Genomic DNA, 24,134 nt, shown 5'->3' with positions numbered 1-24,134 from the left:
GAGCTCGAACTCACACTTAACTGACTGAGCTGCCCAGGTGTACCCCAACGAGCAGTAGTATTTTTGAAAGGAATCTCTTTTTCTGAGCAGTAGGCCTCAACATTGGACTTAAAATATTCAGTAGACTATGTCATGAATAAATGTGTCATCCAGGCTTTGTTGTTTCACTTGGAGAGCACAGGTAGAGTAGATTTAGCATCATTCTGAAGGGCCCTAGGATTTTCACAATGGTCAGTGAGCATTGGCGTCAACTTAGAGTCATCAGCTGTGTTAGTCCCTAACAAGAGAGTTTTGAGGCTTTGTAGCCAGGCATTGACTTCTCTCTAGCTATGAAAGTCCTAGATGGCATCTTCTTCCAATAAAAGGCTATTTCATCCACATTGAAAATCTGTTGGTTACTGGAGCCACCTTCATGAATTATCTTAGCTGGATCTTCTGGAGAACTTGCTGCAGCTTCTACATATGCACTTGCTGTCTCGCCTTGCACTTTCATGTTGTGGAGATGGCTTCTTTCCTTAAACTTCCTGAACCGACCTCTGCTGGCTTCAGACTTTTCTTCTGCAGCTTCGTCACCTCTCAGCCTTCCCAGAATTGCAGAGCGTTAGGACCTTGCTCTGGATTAAGTTTTGGCTTAAGGGAATGCTGTGGCTAGTTTGATCTTCTTTGCAGACCACGCAGACTTTCTCCATGTCAGCAATAAGGCTGTACTTTCTTATCATTCGTACGTTCACTGGAGCAGCACTTTTAATTTGCTCGAAGAACTTTTCCTTTGCAGTCACAACTTGGCTAATGCTTGGCACAAGAGGCCTAGCTTTTGGCCTGTCTTGGCTTTCAACACGCCTTCCTCAGGAAACTTAATAATTTCTAGCCTGTGGTTTAAAATGAGAGATGTGTGATTCTTCCTTTCACTTGAACATGTAAAGAGCATTGTAGAGTTATTGGCCTAATTTTAATCATAAGGAATAGAGAGGCCTGAAAGGAGGGAGAGAGGTGGGGGAACAGTGGATCAGTGGAGCAGTCAGAACACACACATTTATTGGTTACGTTTGCCATCTTACATTGGTCCAGTTTTTGTTATCCCCAAATACAACAATAGCATCAAAGGTCACTGATCATAGATCACTGTAACAAATACAATTATAATGAAAAAGTTTTAAATATTGCAAGAATTACCAAAATGTGACAGATGCTGTTGGAAAAGGGTGCTGATAGACGTGCTCAGTGCAGAGTTGCCACAGACCTTCAATTTGTAAACAAAAAAACCAAGAAGAACCCCAGTATCTGCCAAGTGCTGTAAAGTAAAGCTCAATAAAATGAGGTATGCCTGTATTTTGTACACTAGATGATGTGATCTTCTTACGTTGCCTTGTTAGATGCAGCCACTATGATGTGGTTTGAGAAACTTCATGTGTGGCTTCTTTTTGTGGAGAAGAATATCATCTACCCATTGATTGTTCTTAATGAACTTAGTAGCAGTGCAGAGACCATTGCTAGTCCAAAAAAACTGGATACAGAGTAAGTACAGTACTCCTCTCTCTATGTTTAACCATTAGCGGCTGTCATAGGCAGTGTCTTCAGACATTGATCAAGTAACAAATAATTGAGTATCTCATTAGTGCAGTGCACTGTAAGATAAAAAAGTGAGGTGAAATTCCTGAACATCTGTTCCTGCTCTTGTATATCACTACTCTAGACATCTTATTGTCAACTAATATTTTATGAGAGAACATTTATTGAATAAGGTTCATTTCTGTTATTGGATGGTCAATTTGAGAGATGTCTGTTTTTGTGTACTGTGTAAACCAGACTATGTAGGTGGTCACTCACCTATACGGTCATCGTATAGGCCTACGCACTAGACTAGGTACGTGTTGTTGGGTAAGCATTAATACATGTTTTTTATGTGCTAAATCCTATTACTATTAAAGCAATACAAATATTAAGAAACTGGAGAACCATATATTAGAAATGCAATGCTGTTATTTATTTGTTTAAGTGTGCTTATTTATATAAAGAAATAAGAATCATAATACATATTGTTAAAAGGTAATATAAGAGTTTATTATAGGATGTGATTTGCTTGGTGTATAAATCATTTTTAGAAGTTCACTTTGGATGTAAATGTATTGTAAGCATAGTAAATGAAATAGTGATTTTTCTGAAGTTAGTAGATTTTCTGAAGTTTTCAGCCATTGATTGATGAGTTGTGCTTTCTTTAACTTATAGATTAGGTGCTTTAATGATCACCATTGCTGGTCTGAAGTTGCTACGATCCTCTTTCAGCAGCCCTACATATCAGTATGTCACAGTCCTCTTCACTGTGCTCTTTTTCAAAATCGACTATGAAGCGTTTTCAGAGACCATGTTGTTGGATCTCTTCTTCATGTCTATACTCTTCAACAAGGTAATTTGTCACTGAAAGGAATATCCCTATCGGTAAAAAGTAGCTCCCTAAGTAATATAGCATTTAGTGAGGATTCTGCTTGCATTCCATTTGCTTCACTGTCTTTTAAGTAATATCTTTCTTCAATCAACCAGTCATTTAGAAGCATAGTAGAATCCCTAACCAATGTTACTCACTATGATCCATAAAAGACGTGTTTCTTGCTATATAGCTAGGAAGATAAGGTTAAGTTATATGGAAAATTTAGAGAAACACCACTAGCTGTGTATTTTTAAATCCATAGGATCTTCCAAAAGTGGATGTGATTTTGAATAATCCTAGAAATAGATGTGGTAATAATTGCACTGGGCTGTGGGCTACTAGATAGATGGAGGGAGGAAATAACCTGATAGCTGAATGAAGATGGTAAATACTGAAGGCAGTGAGGCCGTGTGGGAGGAATCAGAAATTAGTTTCATGGTGACATTTGCAGAATACTCTGAAAATTACAAAATGCTTCTGAGATTTATTATCCACCCATAAGAGAGGTACTTTTAGTCCTTTTACAAATGAGATGACAAAATCTGGGTCTTCTGCCTCCCATTCCAAGAATCTTTTTGCTGAACCATACTACCTTTCTCAATGAAATAAGTTGTGCAATCAGATTATTTATAAATTAAATAGAGTTTAGATTTCATGTTAACGCTGACCACATACAAAGGACTTTGACATATATTATCCCATTTGATAGGTAACAGAGAGCTGAAGCATATGAGCAGCTACAAAACACAATGAAAGCCCAATTTTAGGCAAGTTAGCCTGGTCAGCTACATTGGGATGACTTGGGGAAGAGAGAACCCAAAGGTACGGAGAACAGTTTAAGAGACTGTGACAGTAATTGAGATGTGATAGAGGTCTAACCTAGGATGGGAATAGTGCAAGTGGAAAACGTTAATCTGAACAGGTTTTAGTGATAGTCCATTTCAAAATATTGTGCTAAATGTTGTACTAAGTAGCTTCTAGAATATCGCAGTATTATGTTTGCTCGGTCACTAATTTGTATGCATTTTTATCATTTATTTCCTCTTCTAGTGAGCATGGTTAACCAAAGGAGGAAGCCAGAAAGTTAATCAAAGAATTGTTTGTATAAAGAAGCATGTGGTTTCTCACAAATTTAAATATTTAGACTGGAAATTGTAGGGCATCTTAGTATACTGTTGGGGGAAAAAGTGAAAGTTGCCATAAAATAGAAACAGTCTTTGAAATAGTCTTAACTTGAATTAGTTTGGATTTTCTTAATACTTTCATTTGTTAAGCAAATTGCTCTTGAGAGCATACAGTGTTCCACAGCTGTTCTAGATGCTGAGGCTACATCAGTGAACAAAATAGAGAAAGCTCTGCCCTTAAGGGGTTTGCATTAGTAAGGTTAGTTGATAGAATTTAACAATGATAGTAATTTTTAAGAGATTTCTAGATATAGTTTTTAAGATATCATTGTAAGATGCACCATCAATTTAATAATCTTACAAGAAAAAAATTACTATGAATGTATACAGAAATGTTTATCCACTACCCACTTATGCATGTAATTGCATATCATTTTTTCCTCAGTGTTACAGTCAAAATTTGAGTTCAGTCTGTTTCATATTTAGAACCTGAAGTTTTCTAAATCACTGCTTTTAGACCATGAATAATGGCATCTTGATAATACACACACTGCTTTTACTTCCTGACATCCTGATCACGTTAGTATCAAGGATTACCGGCATAAATTTGAGTCACGGAGAAGAATGCAGGAGTTCATCTGCTTTTTCTAATTGGTTGAAGTTGAGGTTTCTTTGTTTTTAATTGGGAGTTAAACAGGTTCATTTGCAAATTAACTGAAATCGTTCAGTTAATTGAGGTGCTTGATGCCTGAATCATGGCACCAAGTTAGTCTGAACCTCTTGTTTTTAAGATTCTGTGTCTGTTTTGTGAATTGGACCTTGCATTGCCTGCCATGCAGAGGCAATTTTGGACAAACACAGTAATTCTGTTTCAGTGTTGAAGACATGTTCAACAACAAAACAAATATTAATTTGCATAAAATTAAAACGTGTGTTGTGTTTCCATTGACCATACCAATTGAGGTTATGATCAGATGCCTAATATGCACTACTAAATCCTTAGGCGAATAGGCAGTGACAACTGTATTACAACTTTATTTCCTGCCTGGCTGGTTTCAAATTTCTTCTGACATTGCATTTAAAACATACTCTGTTTCCAAAGCACTACAGTTTGAGGAGAATGTGTCTTAGGGATAAAAATATGTATGAATTACTTAAGCTTTGCAAACATCTAAATGTCCTACCTTTTTTTAATTTTGCTTGTAGTAGTAGTAATATAGCCAATAGAAGGCATAGAATTTTTTTTAACAGATGAAACACAAATCCGTAAATCAGCTAGCTGTCTTTACTTAAGTATATATTCAGTGTTTTGGCAGTTGATTTATCTTTTCCTTTTATGCAAATGGCAAATATTTTCAGTGCCATTTTCTTATAGGAAAAAAATATATTTTAAAGGTCTTTCATTTTCTAATTCAAATATCTGATAAGTTTTTTACTGATTGTTTTTCTTTTCCTCCTACAGCTTTGGGAACTCCTTTATAAATTGCAGTTTGTGTACACTTACATTGCCCCATGGCAAATTACATGGGGTTCTGCTTTCCATGCTTTTGCTCAGCCCTTTGCAGTACCCCGTATCCTTCCAATAAAAGTTGTGTAAGAAAGGGCGGTCATATCCTTATTGTGAATGTTGGTTTATAGACATTTAAATTACTAGGTGATAAATTATCAAATATTCTCAGTGCTTTGGGTACACCCACAGATCATCTGAACATGAGGACAGTATTAAAGTTTTATAATTAATGCTGATTTAAAATTTTATGTTTACAGATATGAGTACTTTTAATAAATACAAGATGTTTAGAAATATTTTTTAAATACTTATTTGAGAGAGAGAGAGAGATAGAGATAAAATATATCCCAAGCAGGCTCCGCACTGTCAGTACAAAGCCTCATGCGGGACTTGAACCCACAAACCATGAGATCATTACCTGAACCAAAACTAACAGCAGACGCTTAACTGACTGAGCCACGCAGGCACCCCTAGAAATATTTTTAAATGAAGATTACAAACATTTTTCATAATCATGATTGTAATTTAACTATGTCTAAAATTTTCTAATCTCATCATTTCTTAAAAGTACTTTCTAAATAAAAGTAAAGGTTAGTGACTACGTGGATAGAAATACAGATTTTCTGTTTGTGTAAATTTTAGTTTAATCTTGTGGAAAATTAAAGCCAGCATCTTTATCCCAGGGTAATATATGGACTTTTCCCAAATACGTATTAGCAGATGTTTATTTGATTCCCTTCAAAGCATCATGCCAGGCTGTACTATCCTGGCTTGTCTTCCTACTTGTACCCCCTTACATTGTCCAGTGACACCCTCTTCTGTATTCCTGTGACAAACTTCACATTGTTTTCATTGCGGTAATGGCAATGTGTTTGTGAGATGTATTTGTGTGTGTGTGCGTGCTTACTCAAATGAATGTTAAAGTCCTTAACCAGCTTTTTATAGATTCAGCCATGTTGTTTGTTCAGGCTGCTGTATCGGCCTTTTTTTCTACTCCACTAAATCCCTTTCTAGGAAGTGCAATATTCATCACTTCGTATGTTCGACCTGTCAAATTCTGGGAGAGAGACTATAAGTGAGTACAATAAAGCATTTGAAAGCCAATTTTATCTATTTTTTACTAGGAAAAACTATCAACAGCATTATCATAAATATTTCATGGTTAATAATTTTTGTGTTGAAACATTTTGCTAAAACTTTATAAATACTCTTGAAGTTTCAAAATCACATAAAATTAGAAGAGTCAGAGTAACTGTTCTATATTTTCTCTGCCATTTTTCCTGAGATTTTTTAAAAACCTAGTTCTTGGTGAATATATTCCTTTTTCTGTCTTTTTTCTTTTAATGCTGTTTCTTAGAGTTCCACATTAATACAGCTCTGAAACTTTATGCTATACAATGTTGTGTCATTATAGCAGTCATAACTAGTTATCTCAGTTTCCTGAGGAATATCTATTTGTAGAGCTAAATTTTCTATAGATTACATCTGGTTTCTCATGAGCAGAACTTTTTAATGACCATCTCTGTGCATAAAGTATTTTCTCCATTTAGATTTAGTTTCTTTGGCTAGCTGTTTCATCTGATGCCTGCTAACTATCCTTATGTGTAATCTCTCCAAACTTCTTTCTTTCTTTCTTTCTTTCTTTCTTTCTTTCTTTCTTTCTTTCTTTCTTTCTTTCCTTCCTTCCTTCCTTCCTTCCTTCCTTCCTTCCTCCCTCCCTCCCTCCCTCCCTCCCTCCCTCCCTCCCTTCCTTTTGGAAAGATTATCCAAAAGGGGAATTACTGAGTCACGGAACCTAAACATTTTAAAGGCGTTTGACATGTATTGACATTGATTCAAAAAGAGCTTATACTAATTTGTAATTCTATGGGCCATCTCCATGACTGCCTCTTTTCTCTCTACACTTTCACACATCAGTGCACCTAATAGGTGAAAATAGTGGTCTCACCTTTTAAACAGTGGAATAGCTTGTGGATTGGAAGCTTTTGCTCTGGTCTTTTATCTAAAACCACACTTGGTGTTTCTCTTTTTGATGAATTTCTGTGTTACTGATGTTCTCAGGTTATTTAATTTTGGTCCAAAATATTGTCTGTGGCAGCAGTTTTGGTCTCAGAACCCCTTTACTCTCTTCACGGTTATTGAAATGTCAGGAGTTTTTGTTGACACAGGATTTATCTACAGATACTTACTGTGTTAGAAATCAAAACTCAGAAAAATTCAAATGTTTATTAGTTTAAAAATAGCAACAATAAACCCATTATGTGTTAATATAAATAACAGTTTTTAATGAAAATTACTGTAATTTCTATACCAGCAAAAAAATCAGTGAGAAGAGTGTCACTGTTTTTGTAGTTTTATAAATCTCTTTAATGTCTGGCTCAGTAAAAGACAGCTGGATTCTCATAACTGCTTCTGCAACCAATCTGTTGTTGCAATATGTTGTTTTGGTTGAATTACATGGAGAAAATCTGGCCTCGCACAGACACAGAGCTGGAAAAGAAAGAAGTATTTTAATAGCCTTTTTAAACAATTGTGGATATTTCTCTTTGATCTTTCACTAGAAGTCGACACATGGTAGTTTCCTAAAGATTAGTTGCAATATGGAGTCTTAAAACCATATCTGTTGTTGGGGAAGAAGAATTTCCTCTACCCTTCAAGATCCTTCTAGCTCAACTAAGAATCAAATTGACATGAGACAGATGAACAGGAGGAAATCAAATTTAATAGTGTGCATATGTGGAATCCACACAGATGTGGAAATTCCAGAGACATGTAATGTGATACTTACATGAGCTAAGGAGAGAGGTAAGGGTCTTAGGATACAAAGGGGAGAAGATCATTAATAAGAAGGTGAAAGGAGGTGTAAGGAATGTGTTTGTTGGTAAGCTCTCAAACTCATTATAGTAAATATACATTTTCCCAAATTCTGATTTTTGCTGAAAAACTTGAATTTTGTTATTGGCAACAGGACAGACTCACTTCCTTCATTTTTGAGAAATGTCTGTCAAGTATGCAAGTCTGAATAATCACAGTAAAAGTGATGTTCCATGAAAAAAAAAAAAAGTACCAAGTGCAGCTTGCAATTCAAACAGTGGCACAAATGCAATCCCTTGAGACAACCATCACACAATATGAAAAAGACCTATACTGAGGAGGTGTGATTTAATAAAACTAATTTTTTTTATTGCTTCATTAAAGACATTTTCAATTGAAATGTGAATTTTTGTTTTATTGTTTTTTCTTGTGCATGTGTGGCAGTAAAAAACACAGTTTGATAACACTGCTTTGATTCAAGTTGAAGTGCTGGTAGTCATACCCACCGTTACTTTTGCGCCATCAATGCACTTGTCGACATGGTGAAAAAAGTCAGTAACAGCTCAAGATTGTTATGAAAATCATTTTGATCTGGAAAACTGCCTGAAAGGGTCTTGAGGCCCCTGCTTCCAGTTCTGTGGACCACATTTTAGGAACGACTGTTCTAAAGAACACTGTGCCATTGGACATTAATAGATGTACCTTCCCCTTGCAAAAATGTTTCATGTACTGTATATCTCTAAGAACTATATATGGTACACATTTTTAATCAATTTTTTTTTTTGCATTAAACTCATTAATGTCTTTCTACCCACTGTTCAATTTAACATGTTAGGAGATAACTGCTGTGTTTATGTATAATGAAGGTGGGAGAGTAAAAAACCTTACCCCTAAACTACACTAATGAGGAGTTTTAGCAATATGCCAATCATAGATTTTTCTCAGAGATATACATAAAGTGATAATACTTAACTTCAATTATATGGTTTTCTCCTTTTTAATTAAGGCTTAGTAAAAATGTTGTTTTGCCCTCTTCAGCACAAAACGAGTGGATCATTCGAATACCAGATTGGCTTCCCAGCTTGATAGAAATCCAGGTAAAAGTTCCATTTGTGAGTAAAGAAGCAAGTCTAAGAAATGTGTTATTTATATATATTTCGCTTCCTAACTGATCGGGAGTCCTCTGTCAGTTCCAAATTGTCATTTTTCAAAGACTATACAGTAAAACCTTGGTGTGTGAGCATAATTCATTCCAGAAACATGCTTGTGATCCAAAGCACTTGTATATCAGAGTGAATTTCAAGAACCATTGGCTCAGTTGTGATCATGTGACATTTGGCGTCATGTACTGCTTATATCGTAAGACATCTCTCGTTTATCAAGTTAAAATTTATTAGAAATGTTTGCTTGTCTTGTGGACTACTCGCAGAATAAGTTACTCATGGTCCAAGGTTTTACTGTCTATCCTTTGCTTTTTGTTCTGCTTTAGCAAAGTATATGTGAATTCGAGTATCTACAATGTATATACCCATCTTTTATAAAGTGCACTTTAAGAATGCTCAGAGGAATTAAAAATGCCATTGAAAGATACTGTCTTCCAGAGGTTAAAAAGTAGAACAGTTAAACTGGTCAAGTGTATCAAAGAATATGCAATCTGACCAATAGGTATATTTATTAATATATTTGCTTCCCCTGCTTCCCTGAATATTTAGGTAAATATTCATTTAATTTCATTTAGTTTATTGTGTATAAAGATGTCATGTGAGGGAACCATTCAAGATAGAGCTTCAGTACGTGGTATTTGGGTGGTGGTACCATTATCTAAAGTCTGTCTGGCTCCTTAGTTTTGTCATTGGGGAAACATCCTTTTGTCAGCCCACCTGTTAGTAATTGGACACATAGAGGGTGAATCTCACTAATCCAACTGTAAGAAATTAACCAGAATTCCAATGTATCAATTTAATAAAAGAAATCTAACTCAAAGGTAGACTGAAGTGTTTGTATCCATTTGACTCTCAGATTCCTTCAAATACTCTGTCTACTTGAGAAACCTAATTAATAATCAAATGGTTTTTGTAACTCTAAAATTGGATTACGTAGGATTAGTTACTTGATAATAACGACTGTTGTCACCACATACTGGTAGATAAAACAGCCATCTCAGCTCTATGTGCTTGGAATACGTCCTTGTGTAAGGGGCTTGGAATTCTCATGATGCAAATGATGCCATTGTGTATGTTAAAAAAGGCCAAATCCTGAATTAATATGCATGCTTTTTTTTTAACTTTAAAAAAATGTTTTAAAGATTTTATATTATTTTTAAAGCTTATTTATTTATTTTGAAAGAGACAGAGCATGAGCAGGGGAGGGGCAGAGAGAGACAGAGAGAGAGAGAGAGAGAGAGAGAGAGAGAGAGTGTCCCAAGCAGGCTCCATGCTCAGTGAGGAGCCCCGATGCAGGGCTCAGTCCCACCTGAGGTGATGTCAAGAATTTGGGGCTCAGCTGACTGAGCCACCCAGGCACCCCTGTAACTCTAAATTCTGAACCTCTTCTCATTACCCTGTTTCACTTTTTAATAGAAATTGTTAGGGTATTAATATTATTTTTCTTGTCAAAAAAAATTTCCCTAACTAGAAATTAGCTTTAATATTTTTAACAATCTTGTTGACGTGACAGAGATGTAGGGTAAAGTGTAACATTTTTAATCCCTTCTTACAGGATCAGACGACAACAATCTGAATTCCATCTTTTATGAACATTTAACCAGATCCCTACAACACAGTCTCTGTGGTGATTTGCTCCTAGGACGGTGGGGAAACTACAGTACGGGGGACTGTTTCATTCTTGCCTCTGACTACCTCAATGCATTAGTACACCTTATAGAGATAGGCAACGGGCTAGTCACTTTCCAGCTGCGGGGACTTGAATTCAGAGGTAAGACATTCACCTCTTATTTCTATTGGGTTTTATGTGTTTACATCTCAGATCAAAAATCAGCATAAAATTAGATCCTTAGTCTTTGGAATTGTGGAATGAAAAGAGTTGTTAAAAGAACAATTTTTAGATACTCTTCCAAATTTCACATTTAGAGAAGAATCTTTTTTTTTAAGTTTGTTTATTTTGAGAGAGAAAGAGAGATGCATATAAGCACAAGTAGGGGAGAGGCAGAGAGAGAATCCTAAGCAGGCTCCACTCTGTCAGTGGAGAACCCCAATGCAGGACTCGAACGCATGAACCATGAGATCATGCCCTAAGCCAAAATCGAGAGTTAGATGCTTAACCAACTGAGCCACCTGGGTGCCCCAGAGAAGAATCATTTTTGTGGTATGCCAAAATATGTAAAGGTAGCATCATTTGTGTATAACTGACTATGTTCCAGGTGATGTTGAGTTTCTGTTGCTTTCTGCTTGCTGTCTTGTCATTTTCTTTGTGAGAAGTTGCATATATTTGTTAGATGGCTAGCAGCATCTAGAATGCTGTATTGTGTGAGGCATAGAGTAGCCAACCAGGTACTTTCAGGTAGACACCATGCCTTTGTCCTCAACAAATGTTTGTTTTGAAGTGAAGCTCCCATAACATCAAAACAGTTTTAAAGGGAACAAGTCAATGGCATTTAGTGCATTCACAGTGTTGTACAACTATTAGAGTAGGCAGTTGGTTAGGTTCAAGCAGGATGCCTGGAGGTCAGTAAAGAAGAAGCCAGGGCTGGCTGTCTGGAAAGTCAGAGGCCTGTCCTGGCAGGATCTCAAAACAAAGCCACAAGAAGCCCGAACAAACCAGATAGGCTCAAGATGACTGACAAAATAGGCCAGTGACCCCTGACCAAATATGAAAAAAAAGTGTGAAACCTTGCTTTCAAGAAAACCCCACCTCAAGTAATGAATATTCCTCCCCCAAGTTAACACCTGTCATTAAGTGATAGAAACCCAACGCCCTGCAGGCGCAGGTCTCTTGCTCGTTCTCTCTCTGTCTCTCTCTCTTGCGTTTGCCCACTCAAATCTCATGAGTGTACTTCTGCTTTAATGAACTTTCTTGTGTTGCTCATCTGCTGTGTTGTGCCTGTCCTCGAATTCTTTGTGGTGACAAGACCAAGAGCCTTCAGCCACATCTTTGGGACATGTTGGGTTGAGGCCTCAGGACCTGGAGTCTCCCCGTTTCATCCATCTACACACCATCACCTCTGTCTTGTTCAAAGCATTGCCATCACCACAAATAAAACCTCACACCCATTAAGCGGTTACTCCCTATTCCCCTACCAGCCCTCAACAATTTTGTATAACGACACATGAAGCTGTTTCTACACAGAAAATCATGTGTTCAGAAACATACCAACTTGATGTTATCAACTGCTATAAGTTGAATATTTTATAAACATGAATAGAAACTTGTTTTATAGGAATTGAGGAAAGTCATATTAATGTGTAGCTTTTCAATCTAGGGAACATTTGAACTTGAGAGTTTTTAGAGAGAACATCCAAGCTGTGTTTTGATCTACTCTAAGAAGTGCCTTGCATGCTTTTGACTTGAAATGGGAAATAAGAAAGCATTTGACTAGATAGAGGATCAAATCAGGTTTATACCCTATAGCTTTATTTCCACCCTGGTATTGAATCAGAAGGTTTGGACCTTTGTTGGGTAATACCTTTGCTAATGGAGCAAGTGCTTTTCTACAATTATTCCATTCACTGAAAGTAAGATTGTACTTGTGTGACACTCGAATTAAGGCACTAAATGTTGATGTTTGTTATTCATTTATGATGTTTGTCATCCAATCTCTCTCTTTCAAAATGTCCTATTCTTGTTTTATGATTTGTTTCTGCCTCTCCAACAGAGCCCAAGACCTTAATTCCATCTCTCTAGAGTCTTATCTAATGTTCAGAACTGACCCAACTAGACTCATCCAAAAGTCAGCACCCCCTCACCACGACACCTACTACTGCCGTGACCTTAACTTTTTAAAAAGAATTCACCTTTCTTTTTTAACTTTTTTGTTTTTTTAAACAAATGTGTGTGGGGAGGATATTTTATCTAGCATTTCTGTATGTGTGAGTCAGAAGGGGGTCCTTCTTAGGATCTGCTAATTTCACCATAGTGGTCAGAAACTCTCCAAATCAGAAATTGATCCAAATTCTCACTCTTCCAGCTTTCACTCTCTGGTACCAAGTAGATTCAAATAAAATTTTGGGCAGATTTTTTACCATTCAGACTCTCACTATTTGCCAAACAAAACTCAAACTTATGTGGGAACATAGTATGTCTTACCATCTGAATTTGTGCTGGATTTGGATAGCAAGAGATACCTATAATTCTTTACTCAGCCATAGTGATTTTTTAAAAATGCTTGTTTATTTGGGGGGAGGGAAGAGAGAGAGAGGGAGAGAGAGAATCCCAAGCAGGCTTCACGCTGGCAGACACCGGGCTCGATATCATGAACTGTGAGATCATGACCTGGGCCGGTATCAGGAGTCGGACACTCAACTGACCGAGTCACCTAGGTCCCCCAGTGATTTTTTCTTTACAGGCAAATTTGATCATATCCCTTTCAGACCTAAAATTTTCAGCGGCTTTCCATTGCATTTAAAATAGAGTTCATATCCTTAGCATGCCCTACCACACTGTTTGTTATCTGGCTTTGCCAGTTTCTCCAACCCCACTTTATCGCACCGTCCTCACTCACTCTAGTCACACTGGCCTTGCCTTCAGGGTCTTAACTGTGCTGTTCTTTACTAAGGACTTTTTACTGCCTTTCCTTTTGCCCAAAACGTACCAGCCATCCCCCCTCCTCCCACCAGTCTTCCACCTGGCTAATTCCTTAATTATCTTTAAGCATTAACCTAAATATCGCTTTCTCAGAGAAGCCTTCTCTAAACACCTAGCCCACATGATTATCTCATGTTGCCATTTATACCTCCTTAGCACTCAGCATAATTATAATTTCATATTTATTTGTGTTTGTTTGAGGTGTATTTCTGCTTTAGCCCAGAGGTGGCAAACTTTTCTGTAAATAGCCGGATAGTAAATAGTTTGGGCTTTTGGAAGCATGCACATTTTCTGTTGCATATTTTTATTTGATTTTTTTTTGAAACAATGCTTGAAAAACAAAAACCATTCTTAGTTTGGATTTGGCCCTGGGCTGTATTTTGCAAACCTTTGCAGTAGGTTGTAAGCTCCTCAAGAGCAGGAATCTTGTCTGCTGTATTCATTACTGTGTATCCAGTGCTTACTTCAGCAGTTAGCATATGATACATAATTAGTTAATTTTGTAGAATGATTAAGTAAGTATATAGCTGTTTCTCCTTTCTTTTTATTCCAGAATTCTCATGAGGTCTGTTTATGTTCTTGCCTATATCTTGTGATCTTTGGTTATTTTCTTTCCTTCACAGTGTTATCCCCTGTCCCAACTACCTACTGCCTCTCAAAACACTAATCAAGAGTGTCAGTATTTTGCCAAAAGGATATTTGGATCTGCTGAGCATTTTGATGTATCTTCTGGGTATAGTCCATTACGCCAATTTAATTCCTTGATTTTACTGTGTCTCGTAGTGGATTCTAAATATTAAGTGACATTTAACTAAACAGATTTCTTTTTTAAAAATTTTTTTTTTCAATGTTTATTTATTTTTGGGACAGAGAGAGACAGAGCATGAACGGGGGAGGGGCAGAGAGAGAGGGAGACACAGAATCGGAAACAGGCTCCAGGCTCCGAGCCATCAGCCCAGAGCCTGACGCGGGGCTCGAACTCACGGACCGCGAGATCGTGACCTGGCTGAAGTCGGACGCTTAACCGACTGCGCCACCCAGGCGCCCCTAACTAAACAGATTTCTTGATCAGTTTGCTATCCATCTTGGTTAAATCCCTTTATATTTATTTCATTTCCATTTTTATTTTACTGATATTCTTAATATTATTTTCCATGTAAATTTTATGTCAAAGATTTATCAATCATTTTTTTGTCTACCAAAATTTTATTATTATAACTTCTACAGTGTTAACTTTTTATTTGTAAATGTTACTTCTGCCAAGCACAGTTTTCCGGGTCAAACTTTATAGGTCAAAAATGTATTATGCTAATGGGATTCCTCTCAGCTTTTACTCACATTACTTTCGACATGTCTGTTTTTCATAATTGCCAGTTTTATTTAATTTCATCAGTAATATTCACTATGAAGTGACTGAAAGACATAGCCAATCCAGGAAATAATTGGTAATGGGTTCCTTATAACGTATTCTAGAATCCCTTTCCAGGTCTCAGCGTTCTTTTTTTCAGTTGCTAGTATTAATTCCTATGCTTTTTAATGACTTTATTTTCTAAGCCAAATGTATTACCAGGGTATGTTGGGGTAGGAACTGTTCTTGGGATTTGTATGGTAGAGTAAAAACACCCCACATTAATGCAGTTACTCAGTTCACTGTATTCTGCTGCTCTGAACAAGGGTCTCATTCTGTCTCCTCAATAAATGTCAGCATCTCCAAGTTCCCTCTTGCCATGTGTCTTTTCTATATACTGCTCACAAAGTGATCTGCACAGAGTAGAGCTGTCTTTCATTGTGTCTCTCCTTTACTTAAAAACCTTTGGTCTAGTCAGACCTTCCAGAAAGATGACAAAATGAATAAAATGAAGTAATAACATAAAATCTAAGGAACAGACCCAGCTTCATGCCACACTTTTAAAATGCCGGTCTCAGGATGTTTCTTCTAGAAACTGAATAATTCTTTGCCCTCTCTAGCCTGTTCTGGCACATGGAAAAAGGAGAATTTCTCCAGGCTTGTTACAAAGCCAGTGTAATACTGATAACAAAATACAACTAAACTGACTAAAAAAGTAACTAGTTTAACCCACATGTGGCCATAGATGCAAAATTTTTCAGAACCCAGAATCAGCAGAAACCAGGAGTTCCTTTTTTCAGGTTCCTTTTCCTAGTTGAGTCATTTTCATTTTTTAAATTAAGTATTAGAAAGCAAATTAATAGAATTCATCTTTTTTTTTTTTTATTTTTTTTTTTCAACGTTTATTTATTTTTGGGACAGAGAGAGACAGAGCATGAACGGGGGAGGGGCAGAGAGAGAGGGAGACACAGAATCGGAAACAGGCTCCAGGCTCTGAGCCATCAGCCCAGAGCCTGACGCGGGGCTCGAACTCACGGACCGCGAGATCGTGACCTGGCTGAAGTCGGACGCTTAACCGACTGCGCCACCCAGGCGCCCCAAGAATTCATCTTTTAATAGGTTATAGGAGAAGACAATAAAATACGATGTTCCAGAAGATGCTAGGAGACTTTTGATTGAATTTCATTTCCTTTATTGGTCTGAAAAGTACTTCCTAAAATCACACACATTCTTATTCTGAAAAGGGAAAAAAAAAAAAGTTTGTGAATATAGATCTATAGTCATGAGCGTGTGTGGTGGTCAGTTGCAGCAGACGTTCCTGTTAATGTCAGGTTCAAGCCAGGGTTTTTCTTTTTACCACGGTGTGACATTGTTCCGGAAGTACTCAGCAATGTACTTGAGTAAGAAATGAAACAGCAGAGCTGTTCAGAGTTCTAGAGTGATAAACAACATGGCTCTTGAGCCCCGTCCCAGCCTACCTCTTCAGCCTTATCGTTCACACCACCACCAACACCAACAAAAACCACCACCACCACCCGGGTTGGTTTTCATGGCATCTGTTTCTCTCAGAGCAGTGTTTTTCAAACCTGGATGGTGTATATGTTCTCTTTAAAGAAAAAAATTATTGTAAAGTCTCATATAAGTTATTTAGCCTAAATATGTGCCTTTATAAAATTATGTGTAATCCCCTTATAATTATTATATAAGGAATTGACTAAGTGGAAGCAAGACCACAGAACAAGATAAGATAAAAATTAACATCAGTGTGACAGGTGATATCTTACTGGCACTAGATTGCTATGGGTGTAATTGTGTATTCCAATTTTGTATTTTCCCTTCAGTAACACTAATGCAGGAAATGCCTGTTTGGTATCTTGTATAAAAGAATGTAACTTCAAAGAATTGTTTGCTAGTGCTAAATAATCAGATCTCATAACTAATTAAATTTTATCAGCAGATAAGCTTCAAATGCCAATAATATAATTTTAACCAATTATTGTTGGAATTGGCAGCAGAAAAATTATGTATTTAAGATTAAATTATCATGAACCTTTACAGTTTATATATCCAAATAAGCAGGATGTACATAATATTCCTGCTTGCAGTATGGACATGATACTGATAAACAGAGCTCAGATTCTTTTGAGTTCTGCATGTCTGGCTGTATTGTGTGCCCTGTGACGATTTACTTCTAATTCAGTCCTTCCCTTATTGAATTAACTCAAACCTTCATGAGATGTCCCTTTACTCATTGGCCTTCATTTGACATAAATGCTATTGTAAACCCAAATTTGAAAAGTTTGGGATCAGTGAATCAAAATTAAGAAGGTTACTGCGCAAATTTTCAGAACCTTCAATGCACTAATGCATGTTGTGATTCTTCAGGAAATGAATATATAATATGTCTACTTTCTGGAGCTTCCTGCAGTTTGTTAATGAACATTCCAGGGTAAATCAGTCACATACTTTCAATTACTATAAAAGGTGTCTTTTTTCTAAATTTCTTGTGTCTTTGAAGCATTTATTTTTCTACTTCATATTTTTTTTCTCCTTTGTATTCACTCGTGTCTCTCTCTCTCTCTCTCTCTCTCTCTCTCTCTCTCTCATTCTCTTTAAGGTACTTACTGTCAACAACGGGAAGTAGAGGCCATTACTGAAGGCGTTGAAGAAGATGAAGGATTTTGCTGTTGTGAACCTGGTCATATTCCTCATGTGCTTTCATTTAATGCTGCGTTTAGCCAGCGCTGGCTAGCTTGGGAAGTGATAGTCACTAAGTATATTCTGGAGGGGTATAGCATCACTGACAATAGTGCTGCTTCTATGCTTCAAGTCTTCGATCTTCGGAAAGTACTCACCACTTACTATGTCAAGGTAAGGGAATGTGCCTCATTAGATCTTCTGATAGTTGGAAGTTTTTCTTGGGAAAGACTTATGTATATTTTTTGTACCTGTGCTTTGCTTCTAAGTAGTGATTTAAATTCTCTAGTATCCAGTAAGTCAGTAAAGTATACCTATGAAGGTCTTGTTGTTTCTTTTTTTAGTTGAACTTACTCCATTTGTTTATTAATAATAATAGCTATTATTTGTAGTTCGTGTGTTTTAGGCACCGGGCTAAGGAATATGCATATATACAAATATATGTATCTTACCCAGTTTCCTAAGGGAGTATCACATCTCTGTTTTACAAGTAAACAAAAATCAGATGTTACCTGTCCCAAGTCCTCTAACTAGCAAATGGAGTTATGGATTTAAAACATAGGCTTGTCTGACTCCTGAGCCCTTGCTGTTGACCACTGCTTTGCACTGCTTTCAATAAACTGAATAAAAGTATTGCAAGATTTGGGAGTTCCCCAAGACCACCCTCACTTGTGACACCACTGCAGGGGCCACTCTCAGATTCAGTAATTTGCCAGAAGGACTCACAGAACTCAGCAAGGCCATTATACTCTTGATTAGGATTTATAACGGTGGAAGGATACAGATTAAAATCAGCCATGCAAATAGGCATATAGGGCAGGGTCCAGAAACACCAAGGCATGAGCTTCCAGTCGTCTTCTCCCGGTGTAGTTGTGCACACAATGCCCATTTCTCCCGGCAGCAAATGTGTGACAGTATTCACAGAGTATTGTCAACTAAGGAAGCTTGCTTCAGCCACGGTATATAGAGTTTTTATTGGAGTGCAGTCACTTAAATGTGGCTGACCACCCACACGGCCAGCCTTAGTTTCCAGCTCCTCCAGAGGTCATGGCTCTAAGCCCCAAGTGAACAAAGAGTCTTAATCAGCCAAGGCATTCCAAGGGAGTAGAAGTTATTTCCCAGGACCCAAGGGCAGATACCAAACCTCTCTTTGGGCAAGGCTAGTTCTTTACTACACCGGTATTCTGTTTTTGCTGAAGATTTTACAAGATTACAGCACAGCTATGATTTGGCGGCCTGCAGACAAAGCCAATATTTTCAAGAGGGAAATGTATGCTAAATTTCGGTGACCCATGTCTGGATTTTCCATATCTGTTTTACTTCCTCTATGTATCACCTTATTTGTGCTGATTGGGATGAATGTTAAATCTTATATTTAATGTTTGGTTAAACCCAACCTCAGGGAGATAGATTTTATAGTTTTTACATGCTGTGCGTCTGCATGTGTATATGGGATTTTCCAATTCTGATTCTAAATAGATATATTTCTGTCGCTTTATTATTATAATTCTATAACTTGACCTAGTATCACAAGCTGATTTAATAACTTTCTATGAGCAATTTCTCAAATCCATCACAGTAAAGTTTTTCTGCCTCTCTTAAAATACCCTAAGCTCAAAAGTTCTAAAATCAATAGAATTATTTTGAATTTGCCTTGCTGAATTTATGGTTGTGATTTTTAAAGTATTAAATTAACTGTTCATCCAGAAAGACCTGAGGTACATTTTTTACAGCATTCCTAAAATGTATTCTTACAGTATTGAGCTAGAATAAAATATTAAGTTATACAATCAGTATAAACTGTTGGCATTTATTTAGTGAGAAATTGGAGTTAATCCAAATTATAATTTAACCTGGATTTTTTTTTTAAATCTTTTCCCCATTAGGGTATCATTTATTATGTTACAACTTCTTCTAAGCTAGAGGAGTGGCTAGCTAATGAGACAATGCAGGAGGGACTGCGTTTGTGTGCAGATCGAAATTATGTTGATGTAGACCCAACATTTAATCCAAACATTGATGAAGACTATGACCATCGACTAGCTGGCATATCCAGGGAGAGTTTCTGTGTGATTTACCTCAACTGGATAGAGTATTGCTCTTCCCGGAGAGCAAAGGTAGAGGTTATTTCATTTATAACTGTTTGAGCCTATTTTTTCAGAGATGGAAAGACTATCCCTGTTTGTTATTATGAGGTCAGTTTTTCCAGATCTTCCTCTTCCTGATCATCTGAGTAAGAGAATCTGCAGTTGTTAAAAAAAATAAAACAAAACTCAGAGGTTGAGGGGAAGCAGTATTCTCCAGATAGCAATTTGATTTTCTTTACTATAGTTATAGTCACTGGGAGGGTAATACAGCCGTCACTAATAGCCAGCTTATGTCCAGAAATAACTAATTAATAGATAGAATATTGTATTTTCAGGAGAGGACATTATCAGTAATGGTGTATACCAGTAAATACTTTGAGATGTTTTGCTAAGATCCTTATACTTTATAAAATAGCCAGTTTTTTAAGTTTGTTCTGCTATTATAAAGTATTAGATTTTACTTAAAGGTTTCAAAGAGCCTCCTCATACATATTGATACTTCATTTTATACTGATTTGCTAAGCTTCTTCTCATTAGAACTATTTGAAGACATGGAAATTGTATGCTAGTTGAGTTCTTCATTCTGATTTGTTGAATATCTTCTGATTTGTTAAAATACCTTTATACCTTTCTGATAACTAATGTTCTTTGTTTTTTAAAGCCACTGGATGTAGACAAAGATTCATCCCTGGTGACTCTTTGTTATGGACTTTGTGTTCTGGGACGGAGAGCTTTGGGGACTGCATCCCACCATATGTCCAGGCAAGAAGGCATTTCTGTTTTCAGGAAAAGAGTAGGGGGAGTTATATAACATAAATCTGAAAAATCTGAAATAGCTTTTCAGAATGCTTATTCTATGCTAATTTATTGCAAAAGTCTCTTCTGATACTGGTTTTTTATAGATCTTTGAACATAGTTGAGTTCTCTCAAGTGGTTAATAGCTGGCTTTTAAAATTCACACGTGTGGGTAACTACTGGTAACAAGAATTTAGTGGAGTTAAGGCATTTTTAATAATCACCCCATAAAGTTTATTGGTCTCCCCCTGTTTTATATCTGTTTTTCTAATGATTTACCTCTTTTTATTTTTCCATATATCCATGTAGTTTTTGTCCAAAGCATTTATGCTTTTAATATGGCTAATCTAGTACATTAGATTTAGGGAGTATAAATATAAACTGAATTTCTTGACATACGCATCTTAATGAATTAGAATTAAGAAATATTACCTGGTTTAGATTCTTTTGTGATTACTATGTGTTTTCCAATAGGCCCTCCTTAAGTTTTTGTAGCTTATATACTCTTTGTTGTTGATTTTCATGGACTCACTGTTATAGTGGTTACTAAACAAGGATCCCAGCTCAAACAGGCCCTATATCCCTTGTGATTCTGATTGAGGGGTTCTGGCATTAGTACAGTCTTTGGAATCTGTATTTGCAAAACACTCCCAGATGATTCTGATGTACAACCACATGTAAGAATCAGTGTGATGGTAGATCTTTGTCAAAATGTGTAAACTTTTATCTCCAATCCTAACAGTAATTTAGAGTCATTCCTCTATGGACTGCATGCCCTATTTAAGGGGGATTTCCGTATTTCTTCAATTCGAGATGAATGGATCTTTGCTGACATGGAATTACTAAGGAAAGTAGTAGTCCCGGGGATCCGCATGTCCATTAAACTTCATCAGGTAAGAAAAGGAAAACTATAATGTATTACTGGTGTTTAATGGTGCTGGTTCACTTCCAAATTATGTTCCTGGGGAACTTTTTGAGAAACGTTTCATTTGAAAAACAGAAAAACATGATTTATGGCAAGATATTAAATCTTAGAAGCCTGAACGTATGTTTCTAAGAGTAAATTTGAATATTAATATTAAAGAGTAAATGATCTGGGCACGAACTTGAGGCAAACTGTAAGCAGTGACAAACTGGAAATAAAGGTCCCTCACCCTTAGAATTCTTGTTTTGACCTCACATTTCACATGTGATTCAAGCCTCTTCCGTAGCTGAATGTTAGCCAACTCCCAGTGCAGTGGAGTAGCATCTCGGCGGAGTTGTAAGTGCTGCTATTACTGAACTCTGTGTTTAGTGTAGCAAGTTATACAGAACGATAGATGGTCAGGACAGATTTAGCCTTAGTTAAATAATCCTAATAGGGTAATAAAAATTAAAATGTAACCCCCAAATACGTTTCCAAAGCCCTGGATCATTTCAAGACTATATTATGAGATTAAGAACTGGTGCTTGCTGCCCTAATCATTCCACTTGACAATAGTCATCAGATCTGGTGACAAAGACTGCCTGATAAGCCTCATTAAAATGCATCTTTTATACTCAAATCTGTTTGAATATTTTTCCCCCCACATAAAGGGTGAATTACTCTGCAAGTGATAATACTATAATCTAAGACTGCTGGAATAAAGTCAATGTCCCATATTATTTAGGAGATTACTGATCAGGGATATATTATTTGAAAGTCTCTGTTGAAAATGGAATAGTATTTTGAGGATCATGGAGAAAGTGTACATTTGGGAACAAAGAGTTGTCCATCTTCAGACTGGCTTTCTGGTTTTGAGACAATTCAGTGTCTTTAAAAGAAAAAAATAATGACTTTAGGTTAAAGTGTTTTTAAAACTTCAGAATTTCTCAAAAGGCACTGATTAATATATCTGCTCTGTAAGAAATACTCTTTTACATAACATGATTATCTAACAACTCCAAATAGATCGTCAGTTAATTCTAAAAGTTATGACAAGTATTTTATCTCCATTTGTCAGAGAAGAAACTGAGGCACAGGGTATCTGTATTTTCTGATACCGTAGGTCTTTGCCGCCATCTCTCCCTACAGGTGCTCTTACCTGTTGCTGCCACGTTCATTTCCTTACATGTTCCTTTGGCGGTGGCATTATTGCCTGTGACAGTGTTTCTCTACCTTACATGATGGCCCAACAAAGTTGGGTAAACTCACTCTCATTAGCCGTGACTGACAACAACAGTGACAAGCAGGGGGTAAGGGGTTGGAATCAGGAACCCAGGAGCCACGGAAGGCTGGTAAGGGGAAGGTAGGGAACACAAGTGCCCCTGGAAAAATTCCATAATTCTGACACACCTTTGAGAAGGCTGAGGTGGACCCGTTCAGTGGTAAGAAACAACCACATATGAGCATCATTTTGAGACAGAATTTGGGTTGCCCATGAGGGACTCTCAGGCCAAGAAAAGATAGATCTGTAAATAGGTAATCTCCAAGGTTTGTATGTTGTATACTCCTGAAAACTCCCAAAAGCAAAAAATGGGCAATGTTAAGCGAACAATATTAAAAGAGAGGATATGCATACACATTCCATAGAACCCAGAAACCTAAGAGAATGAAAGTTTATGTCTGTACAAAGAACACACATGTGTGCATTGGAGTCTTAATTGTAATTGCCTCAAACTGGAAACAACTCAACTGTCCATCAACAGACGAACAAACTATGGTATATCTACATGATAGAATATTACCTAGGAATAAAAAGGAATGGACTACTGTTAGACTCCACAACATGAATGAATCTCAAACATTATGCAGAGTAGAAGCCAGACATAAAAAGAGTACATATTGTATAATTTTATCTATATAAAATCTAAAGCCAAACTAGTCTGTAGCCACAGAGAGCAGATTAGTGGTCCCTTGGGATGTGGAGATTGATTGAATGCCAAAAGACAGGAAGGAGTGTTTGGGGATGAGGGAGAACTTTTATATCTAGAATGTAGCAGTGATTACATGGGTGTGCATATTTGTCAAAATGCTTCTAACTGCATGGTTAAAATGGTATCGTTTGTTATATGTAACTTATACTTCAAACTTAAAAAAAGGTTTTTTTTCCCCAGAAAGTGAGAAATATAAAGTTTCTCTTAACCCTTGCCTCTCAATCTTTGCTAATGTGTGTTTAGTACTTTGTAGGTGTTTTTAATTTTTGCTTTTTCCTTTACAGTTCTTTTTTGATTTTTTAATTCTCCAATCTAATGTATTATGTTTTTACTTTATAAATTAAAATTTATAATCTGTGTAGTAGTTATAATTTTACACTGTTGTACAGCATATTAGTGTTCTTATATACATGATGTCTCCACAACCCAGAAAATTATCATTATTATTATTATTTTTTAGTAAACTGGGGGGGGGGCAACCCATTTATTTATTTAATTTTTGAGAGACAGAGACAGAAGGTGAGTGGGGGAGGGGCAGAGAGAGAGAGGAAGGTACAGAATCTGAAACAGGCTCCAGGCTCTGAGCTGTCAGCACAGAGCCCCACACAGGGCTCGAACAACCGTGAAATCACCACCTGAGCCGAAGTCTGATCCTTAACTGACTGAGCTACCCAGGCGC

At 36.8% G+C, this 24,134-nt stretch overlaps 1 protein-coding gene across 6 annotated transcripts in view; it reads left to right on the top strand.

The window, feature by feature from the left end:
- PCNX1 (pecanex 1) overlaps positions 1 to 24,134 on the top strand; it is a 172,458-nt gene that overhangs the window by 133,629 nt on the left and 14,695 nt on the right. For all 6 annotated transcript variants that reach the window (XM_047079418.1, XM_047079415.1, XM_047079416.1 and 3 more), the window contains 10 exons: positions 1,374 to 1,515; positions 2,227 to 2,404; positions 5,012 to 5,120; positions 6,005 to 6,134; positions 8,912 to 8,970; positions 10,592 to 10,807; positions 17,599 to 17,852; positions 19,565 to 19,795; positions 20,427 to 20,527; positions 21,303 to 21,453. In XM_047079418.1, coding sequence (XP_046935374.1) covers positions 1,374 to 1,515; positions 2,227 to 2,404; positions 5,012 to 5,120; positions 6,005 to 6,134; positions 8,912 to 8,970; positions 10,592 to 10,807; positions 17,599 to 17,852; positions 19,565 to 19,795; positions 20,427 to 20,527; positions 21,303 to 21,453 — 1,571 coding nt within the window. The remainder of the gene's footprint in view (positions 1 to 1,373; positions 1,516 to 2,226; positions 2,405 to 5,011; positions 5,121 to 6,004; positions 6,135 to 8,911; positions 8,971 to 10,591; positions 10,808 to 17,598; positions 17,853 to 19,564; positions 19,796 to 20,426; positions 20,528 to 21,302; positions 21,454 to 24,134) is intronic.

This window comes from Lynx rufus, unplaced genomic scaffold (genome assembly GCF_022079265.1).
Source record: "Lynx rufus isolate CCGP_SWC_20201006 ecotype Redwood Valley unplaced genomic scaffold, mLynRuf1.p SCAF_17, whole genome shotgun sequence".
NCBI lineage: Eukaryota > Metazoa > Chordata > Mammalia > Carnivora > Felidae > Lynx > Lynx rufus.
Note: the sequence above shows the minus strand (reverse complement) of the source record. Positions and strands in the feature narration are given on the sequence as shown.